Source organism: Cibotium barometz, chromosome 20 (assembly GCF_041138505.1).
Source record: "Cibotium barometz isolate CiBa-2024 chromosome 20, ASM4113850v1, whole genome shotgun sequence".
Lineage (NCBI taxonomy): Eukaryota > Viridiplantae > Streptophyta > Polypodiopsida > Cyatheales > Cibotiaceae > Cibotium > Cibotium barometz.
In genome coordinates, this window is record NC_141065.1 from 18,153,232 (window position 1) to 18,162,786 (window position 9,555).

At 44.6% G+C, this 9,555-nt stretch overlaps 1 protein-coding gene and 1 long non-coding RNA gene across 2 annotated transcripts; both read right to left on the reverse strand.

Annotated features, from left to right (window-relative positions):
• Nucleotides 1–6,388: 6,388 nt before the first annotated feature.
• On the reverse strand, nt 6,389–8,595 carry LOC147627615 (uncharacterized). Its single transcript, XM_086814525.1, has 2 exons — nt 8,356–8,595; nt 6,389–6,932 (listed from the first exon to the last, which is right to left on the reverse strand). Exons 1-2 carry the CDS (start codon nt 8,469–8,471, stop codon nt 6,725–6,727), a joined length of 324 nt encoding a protein of 107 aa, XP_086670651.1. The 5' UTR covers nt 8,472–8,595; the 3' UTR covers nt 6,389–6,724.
• LOC147627616 (uncharacterized) lies at nt 7,218–8,335 on the reverse strand. The gene is made up of 2 exons (XR_015268269.1): nt 7,598–8,335; nt 7,218–7,513 (listed from the first exon to the last, which is right to left on the reverse strand). It is a non-coding gene; the product is annotated as an uncharacterized LOC147627616 (long non-coding RNA).
• Nucleotides 8,596–9,555: the final 960 nt, after the last annotated feature.

Sequence of the window (9,555 nt, forward strand, 5' to 3'; positions counted from 1 at the left end):
GACTGAGGACACATTCTATGAATGCTCACGTGATCCCCTTTTTGCGATGAGGTAGTCCCAAACATTGGCTCCTTACCCCTCCCCGTGTTGCCTGGTCCTTTGTTAGCAGTCGTCTCCTGTCTGTATATTTACACCAGGGCCTCTGTTGTGGGTGTGCCCGCTCGATTTAGGTGTTTTCTCATTTTTCCCCACTCTCCATATTTTTTCCTATTTTTACCAGGTGTGGGAGGCTATCTTGTGGTTCATGGAGTGATCCAGGTGATGGTGGCCGATTGGTCCTGCTGCTCCCTACTTCTCTCTGCTCTGCTGGCTGACTTCACACGTGTGCTGGCTGACTGGGTCAGCAGGTCGGGTGTCATTATATGGCTATCGGTAGCTGTCCTTGCTACTGGCCAACTGGATCACAAGGGCCACATAAAATGGCCCCTTGCCCCCACACATGTAGTATTCAGTTCTCGGGATTTTCTTGTGTATATATAGCAGAGTTACACGCCTCTCTCTCTCTCTCTCTCTCTCTCTCTCTCTCTCTCTCTCTCTCTCTCTCTCTCTCTCTCTCTCTCTCCTCTATTGCTGTTTTTCTATAGTGCACTTGCTCTTGTGTTCTCAGATTTTGTCTTCATCTCCGCTGCATATTCTGACATGGTATCAGAGCTCTAGGCTCTTGATAAATCTTGGGAACTACGTGAGAAGGAGGGGGGCTGTTTTGTTGCTGATTGGTGGACTGTTCTAGACCGTTCAGGAAGAGGAAGGCGGGCTGATTTGCTGGACAGCCACTTGTTGCAAGTTTAAGTTCTTCTTTTTTCTCACCCACCCATCCTTTTCAGCTACACTCCCACAATGGCAGATCTACTTGAGATGGCTAAGAAGCACGTGAAGATCTCGACACTCCCCACGTTCCCAGTGGACTGTCAGTTGGACGGGAACAACTACGACATATGGAAGGTAATGATGGAATCTGTTTTGGAGTCTTATGAGCTTGCTAATTTCATTGTTGTTGGGGTTCCACGGGGTCGGAGTTAGAGGAAGGGGAGTTACCCTCGATTCGGAAGGAACACGAGGCACATGCATAGTTGTGGGATCGTGTAAACGCCAGGGTCCATTCTTTCATTTTCCTCAACTGCACATCGCAGCAGGTAATCAATCATATCAAGCATATGACACTGGTGGCCAGAGGTATATTGCAGCATTTGGCTTCTCTCTATAACACGGTATCGCCCATGAAGAGGATTTCCTTGGAAGTACAGATGTGGGTGATGAATCCTGCAAAGTCATGGACGATGCGAGAGCACCTCAACAAGCTGCAGGCTCTTCAGCAAGAAGTTCTTCAGGCTGGGAAGGAGATATCATCTAAGGATATGGCCCATCACGTTGCTGTCACATTTGCCCTCTCAGTACTCAGCATTTTACTCTTCGTTGATTACCAGTGGTGGCAGGCTCAGCACCATCAACTGGGAGGAGCATGTGCCCATGGTTTTGGACCAGGAGGAAAGATTCTTCAACCCTCCATAGGGCGGAGGTTCGGAGGCCTTAACTGGCCAACGGTCGAAAGGCCATAAACAACAAGGGCAAAGGGAAGGCTTCATCGGAGAAGTCTTTTGAGAAGATGTCTGATGCAGACCACGAGAAACTGAAGGCAGAGAGGACCTGTAATGATTGTGGCGAGAAAGGCCACTATTGGAGGCAGTGTCCCAAGCGGAGCACCGAGAAGGGTGCTGAATCCTCAGCAGCAACCATGAAGACTCCAGCTTTTGTGCACCTGGAGGGTGATGGACACCGATGTTTCATTTTCTTCGAGCAGGGAGAAGGTTGAAGGACTCTCCGCTATACGGACACTCGAGAGTGGATTCTAGACAGTGGTGCTTCTAGGCACATGACTCCTTCCCGTTTGGCTTTACAGGATCTCTGCAGGTATTCTGGTCACATTCTTCCTGGGGATACATCCACTATCCCCCAGTTCACAGTGAGGGCAGGATGGAGATAGTTCCCGATGGCAGAGGGGGGAAGCATTCCTCCCAATTGTTGTTTGTTCCATCACTTGGTTTTCATCTATTATCAGTGCATTAGGTTTGCAAGATTGGTGGAGTTTGATGAGCATTTTGTTGCTCTCCGGGACAAGGCAACTGGCCAAGTAGTTTGGGAAGGCGGAGTGGAGAATGGAGTTTACAAACTTTCAACACTCTCTCTCCCAGGTCCTCAGTTTTGTGATGAGTGTCACTCTGGTAATGGCCACTTAAGTGTGGATACGCTGTTGCAGGTGCAGCCTTTCCCAAACCAAATGGTGGATGGATTGCTAGATGATGGCAGCAATTGTTGGCAGGAACTTTCCACCAGTACAGATGGTAGTTCTCGTGTTCGTCAGTCAGAGGAAACTTTACAGGTAACCTATGCTCTGATGTCTCTTAGTATTCGGGACAAAGAAACTCTTGTAGATGAGGAAGTTCTTTCCACGGGGACCTATCGGAAGGCCAAGCAGGTGGCAGTTGATTACTTGCAGGTGGAGGTGGATGTTGCACATTCTCCAAGCTTTGTGGTTCTGGATTCAGAGGGGGTTGGTTACAGGTTTCCGAAGGTCTTGAGTGGTCTTCAGCAGGTTTCCAGGATTTGGCATCCCACCGTAAATAATAGGTGTTGATCCTTGTGAGCAGTATGATGCCTCCTTGACTCAGAAGCAGAATGGTTCATTGATTTGGTTGATGCATACCAGATTGGACGGGAGCTTCCTGATATGAGGCTGTTGAGCTCATGTTTGTAGAGGACTCTTTGGGAGGCAGGATTGCATATCTTGTGGTTTCTATAGCATGTGAAGGATCTTGGACTCTTTTACACAAGAGGGGGATTGATGGATGGAGTCAGACTCCACGATCGAAGTGACTCAGATTGGGGAGGAGAGCCAGACACGAGGACCTTGACATCAGGCTATAGTTTTTTCCTTGGCTCAGGAGCGGTTTCATGGAGCAGTAAGAGGCACCCATCTATTGCCTTGTCGTCGAGATAGAGGCAGAGTACCGGGTTGCTTATGGTGCTGCTTGTTGCGAGGTGGTGAGGTTGCAAAGGTTGCTTGGCAGGATTGGGTTTCCACTGGTGGAACCCATGGTCATCCAGAGGCATTTTGTTCGTGAAAAGATTGTTGCTGACATCTTGCTAGAGTTCTGTTCGATGGTGGACAATGCGGTGGACCTCTTCACGAAGTCTCTACCTCACGCTATGCTCCGGCGGCACTCCAATTCACTGGGGTTGGTTCCACATCCAGGAGCTGAGAGGGGGTGTTAGCAGTCATCTTCTGTTTGTATATTTACACCAGGGCCTTTGTTGTGGATGTGCCCGCCCGATTTAGGTGTTTTCTTATTTTTCCCCACTCTCCATATTTTCCCCTATTTTTTTTGTATTTTTACCAGGTGTGGGAGGCTGTCTTATGGTTCATGGAGTGATCTAGGTGATGGTCGACTAGTCCTACTCCTCCCTGCTTCTCTCTACTACCGGTCGACTTCACATGTGTGCTGGCCGACTGGGAGTTCAGCAAGTCGGGTGTCATTATATGGCTGTCGGTTGTGCTTGCTACTGGCTGACTGGATCACAGGGGCCATATAAAATGGCCCCTTGCCCCCCCACATGTAGTATTCAGTTTTCAGGATTTTCTTGTGTATATATAGCAGAGTTACATGCCTCTATCTCTCCTTCTCTATTGCTGTTTTTTTGTAGTGCAGTTGCTCTTGTGTTCTCGGATTTTGTCTTCATCTCCGCAGCATATTCTGACATCCTTGTCCAAAACGGAGAAGAACTAGAGCTGGTTCTATGGTGAAAAGGTGCTTCTATAGTGGGCTACTATGGAGAATGGGACTCCTGCTTGCACTGTGTGTGCTTACTATTGCATCTACTATGGAACATTTATCCTTGGTGGTACAATAAAAGAGAAATGTCCCGATTACCGTTAATTACGATTATTAGGTTTTTTGTTGATCATGGTTAGCTTCACATAACCCCATACTAGGACTAATACCAAATGTTTGAAACATTGTGGCGTTTGACTTAGTTTGACCGCTTTCTATGGGAGTGAACCATGAGGTTCCTGGTCCTGGTCCCGCTCCCGCTCCTCACCACTGGTGTTACGCTCAAAGATAGGGTGATTAACAAATGCCTTCTTGATAAAATTTAAGACGTTACAGAGCCAGTTGAGTCCATAGACTTTCCCTATTTGGCATTAAGCACATGTTAAGGTTGCTTTATATGTTCTAGCATCGCCTTACAAAAGTTAAGCGTCCATTTGTGCAGTAAGATAGCAAAGCACCTCGCGATGATAGGTCATGTGGGCAATCCATCTTAACCAATGGAGTGGTTAACACCAACATAGGGGTTATAAACACACTTAGGCAACACTACAAGCCTTTTGTGAGCAATGGTGCCTCAAAGTGAAAGACCAAGCTCATGATCTTTTATACCTCACATCAGATGGCATCAAAATTAAAGATTGTTACCTCCCATGTATAGTCAAAAGATACTTTCAATAGCCTAATCTTCACCATGTGCCAAACAGCCTAGGCTTGGCTGATGAGAGCATATGATCGTGCTCAACTCTTTCAAAGTGTGTTTCCATGTACACTTTCAAGAGCCTAGTATTGAGGGATGGGCTTTTGATACTGACGAGGGCATATGATGTTGCTCAACTCTTTCAAAGTGTGTTCCCATGTACACTTTCAAGAGCCTAGTACTGAGGGATGGACTTTCGCTACACTATTAACACCTACAGTTATGTATGAGGCACGATACTCTTGCAACATGTAGCACTCCTGATTGTTGATGCACTTTTCTAGATAGTGATGTATCACCGCATCTAAACTCTAGACAGACATTGGCTCCCCAAGCTTGCATTGGATTCATCCATGCAACTATCAAAGCAAAGATATAATAGGGTATGGTATGCCAGGGTTATATAATGGTTCCTTTCACATGGGCTTGAGACAGGCCGTTTGCCACCTTTTCATTACTGTCCAGATGCACCACTACTACCCCTCACCAACCATACTGGATGATATTAACCATCGTATCTGTCTAACCTCCTTCGTCTACAAATTCACATTGCATGGTTGACCAGACCACAACTTACCACAAAGCTGCAATTCTACCAAGATCATTCTGTGCAGATCACAAATGATAACATGTCACATACCATGCTAATAGTGATTATGCAAAGCAATATACCACTTTAGATGTCCGATGTATTATACAACGGGGGTTTCATTGTCTCTTCAAACATGATTTTGGTCCACTAACTCAAAGTCATTTGCTTTCCCATATCGGCACTCCTAGGACTATATCTAGAGTTGTGCAGACATAGAGACACTTTTACATAAGAGGCTTGAATTCAAGCCTCCAAGTCTTCACACAACCACCCATTACTAATTTCTTTTCCTCAAGCCAAGATGAAGGCATTCAGCAATGGTCATCATTTGACAACAATCACTAGGGCCGCACACAAATTCACATGACTTTTACAAAACATACTAAGCAATGTTCATTGACAATACCACAATTACCCAACTACCACACCCAAGAGTTACATCGGAGAGAGCATACTAAACCAAGGCTTCCCTTCACACAACTCTCCATATCTAAGAGATCCTCCAAAGACACGAGTGCCCCACCACAAGTATTGGATGTAGAGAGCTTTTATGAGGCCACCGATTGTAGAGGATACATAGTGACCTCCCAAGCATTAGGCAAAGGGCTTGTACCTGAGATGCAAAATGTTGGATAGCTTTTTTCCCTACCACATATTCCAACCACTGCCTAGCATTGACATTTACAAAGCTATCTTGTTTCTTTAGCTATTTTGTTGTTTCCATTATATAGTTACTTGATGGATATATTGTAAATTTAATCTATTGGTCTCATATACCTTCTGGTCTTTTGTAGGTGTTTGGTCTCCTGTACCTTCTGGTCTTTTGTAGATGTTAATATAACTCTCTCTCTCTCTCTCTCATGGACACACACTCCACTCTTCTATTAAAGCACATTGATAATAAACTCAACATAACATGTTAGTATGCTTGTTGCCCATGTTGGCCGTAACAGAACACACAGCTCAACTGTGTGTCTTTCCAAAGATTGAATCACCTTTTTGTCAACATTTATTATGTGATCTTCATTATTAATAATGATAACATACACAGGTTGATTATGTGCCTTTCCAAAGATTGTATCACATTTTTGTTATCATCTCTTATGTGATATTCATTATTAATAATGGAGACAAGGAAAGCGGCAGCAAAATGTACTGTTTGTCATACAATTGTGCTATGAGCATGACAGCATGCAGTTCAGCCATATTTCTATCTTGAAAATACAAGCCATTCCACCAAGGTGAGCTACCTAAATATTTAGCATATCCATATGCACCGCAAAACCTTGAAACCTTATCAATTTCTACTGCATTACAACTCAGCTATGACCTTGCCTCCAATAATTGCTTGACAGGAAATAGTCGTCCACATGCTTACATCCTTGGAAGCCATGAAATGCTTAGATTTACAACCGTATAAGAAAATGATAAAAACTAATGATGACAAATTTGTAATGCTTATGATACATCTCATGGGCAAGGCACCGGCACTAATCTCTCCATAATCGAAAGTCCCCCATCCCCCAGTCTATACCCGCCTTCACATTCCCCTTCACCAAGTAGCATGTCTCAATGCATCATATGTCCGTGACATGAAATACCCTCGAATTACTGGTCAAATTTATAGTATTTGTCGACTGCTACTGATACATCCCATGTGCAACACATTCCTTTTGGCAAGACTGCCAACTCACCTGCACCTATCTCTACATAATCAGAAGACCCTTCAGGGTATACCTTCACCTTCCCCCTCACGAAGTAGCAAGTCTCTGATGCATCGTATGTCCATGGAAATTTGCTTGGAGGACAACCCCATCTGCACACAAGGGTGTGTTGGAAAAACTTTAATACAATATTATCAACACTTCAGATACTTGGCCATTAAAAGTATCCTATTTTTAAATGAGGTGAAATTTTGCTGCTAACTTGTGACTTTCAGCCGAGAAGACAATGATACATCCGTTAGAATGCACCCTTTCATTGACACTTTTTGAACTCTATCACACGCCACATTATTCCCACCCTCCCTGCACATGCATTATTTCAGCTGGTATCATATTTGCCTAGAAAAAGCACCATGGGTGAACACGAAATCTAAGAGTTAACACCAGTGATTCTCATGAAAAAGTAGTGGGTAAAGGCCTATTTTTGACAGAAGCTAGGATTCAAGTAGAACAGAGGTTGTGAGGAAGATGTGCAGGTACGATTGAAGTGGCTGCCAAACGGCCCTTGACGTGGAATCCAACCGGATGCTGATGAAATTGTTATCAATCAGGACTTCCTGGGAAATAAGTTGCAACTTTTGGACTCTGGAGAACCTCTTGGGCACGTGGGTGCCTCAAAATGGAAACCATGGCTGGACCACTATGCAGTGCGCACATCTCCGACAAAAGATCACTGTCCATGAGCAGATTTCAGTCAGAGAAGACGATAAGAGCCTCTGGTAGCAAGAGGGCAGAGAACAGAGCCTCCGTGATTGACCTTCAATTAGGTACATGCTCGATGAAGGATCATTGTTTCTGGCAGAGTGTCCTATTAGAGAAGGCTTTGCCTTCACAAGAAGACAAGAGGCTTGCTGCTGTGCAAGATTTCAGCCCCCCAGTGGTGGAAAATTCTTGACATATATAGTTCAGCCCAACAAAAGAGACATGTTCGCTTAGCGAACATTGGGAAAAAATCCTGAGTTCAAGTCCCATTTCATGCACTTCGGTGCCATCATAAGGATCAAATGTGATCCCTACTGCAATAAAAGAGTCGCCTCTCTCTCTCTCTCTCTCTCAACCAAAAAAAAAAAAACTCAGATCAATTATGGCACATAACCAGCCCCCCACCACCACCATCATACACACACATACACATGGTCTGTTCATACTGCAAGACGTATATATATATACCTAGATGAATCCAGGAACATGCCCAAATTCACCTTTTAGGAACGTGCATGTTATATACTCATGGTAGTCAACCCACAAGACTATATAACTATCAACACAATTATGCATAGTATGGACTAGATACCGCAAGACATGCATAATATGCTTTTGTATCTACTGACCATAGACCACATACATATGATGGTAATGCAATCATCCATCTCTCTCTCTCTCTCTCTCTCTCTCTCTCTCTCTCTCACACACACACACACACACACACACACACACACAAACGCACACCTTTTAAGGTCCTGAGTGATATCGTCTATGATAAAACAGAAAAATAATAAAGAAGGGCAAACTCACTTGGGCCAAGAGCGGATGCCAAGTTGGGCGATGCGAGCCTCGTCGATGGAGCGCTCTACGACGATACCCAGCCTTTTCTTCGTATCAACAACAGGCTGAGAGGGTGTGCTGGCCATGGTGGCTGCAGCTGCTGCTAATATTCTTTGAGGCCATCCATTTAACGCTGCAAAAAGCAGAGTGGGACTTAGGCAAAGCCGTGGCGCGCGCCGTCCAATTGGAACGAACAAAAGGCAATTGGAAAGACAGGGTTTCCACACTCGATAGTGGTTTACACAAATATAAATAAGGGGTTACACACTTTGCCAAGGGACCCATCCTTTAGGCTTTCCATGGGTGGACCTTAGCATTCGTTTCTCTTTGAATGGGCAAAAATTAAGTTTGATTGGAAATAAAAAACAAACAGGTCAGCACATACTTCCAACACGCTTCTCAAATAATCAAACCAGAAGAAGGACACAAGAAGCGATGGTGGCACCCTTATAGGTCTCCATTAGTTCCAACCCACACTTCCTTGGATGCGCTCCTCTTCAACCCTCTCTTTTAGTTTACCTCTAGTTTCTTTGTTGCGTGAGTCTCATTTTCCTCCTCTACCTATCTTGTTCACCCACCTTCAACCCTCCACCTATCTTGGATGCTAGCTCCTCTTCAACCCTTAGTTTATTTCTAATTTCTTTGGTTAGTGAGTCTCATTTTCCTCCTCTACCTATCTTGTTTTCCCACCTTCACCCTCCACCACCTTTTCTTATGCATCTTTGTCTCCCTCCCCTTCTCTCAAACATCATGGACATCGTTCGTCCAAGTTCTATACCTGCAAGTAAAAAAAGACTGGAAAACTTGTCACACCTTCCTCCTGTTGTTTGTTGTAATGTTGTTTGATCGACCAACACCATTTCCCATAAGCAATAAGCCCTTTTAGTTCATGCCGAATTTTGCCACCTATTATGGCACTACAAATAATGGTCTCCCACCTTCTACCACCCATCAAGCAAGAAGAGGTCACATCCCCACTACAAGAATAAAAAAATCTCCCCTATCCAATATATTAACCTCAACCATTAAAAAAAACACCTTATCGAGTTTAGGGAGCTAAAACATGCCTCTTTATCCCCTCATCCCAACCCCTCTTTTCCACATTCCCCTTATCGAGTTTAGGGAGCTAAAACATGCCTCTTTATCCCCTCATCCCAACCCCTCTTTTCC

Excerpts from the sequence above, each read along its gene's own strand:
- LOC147627615 (XM_086814525.1), bottom strand. The coding sequence starts at position 8,471 with ATGGCCAGCACACCCTCTCAGCCTGTTGTTGATACGAAGAAAAGGCTG. Across the intron at positions 6,933-8,355 it reads GGCATCCGCTCTTGGCCCAA|ATGGGGTTGTCCTCCAAGCA; the intron begins GTGAGTTTGCCC and ends CCTTGTGTGCAG.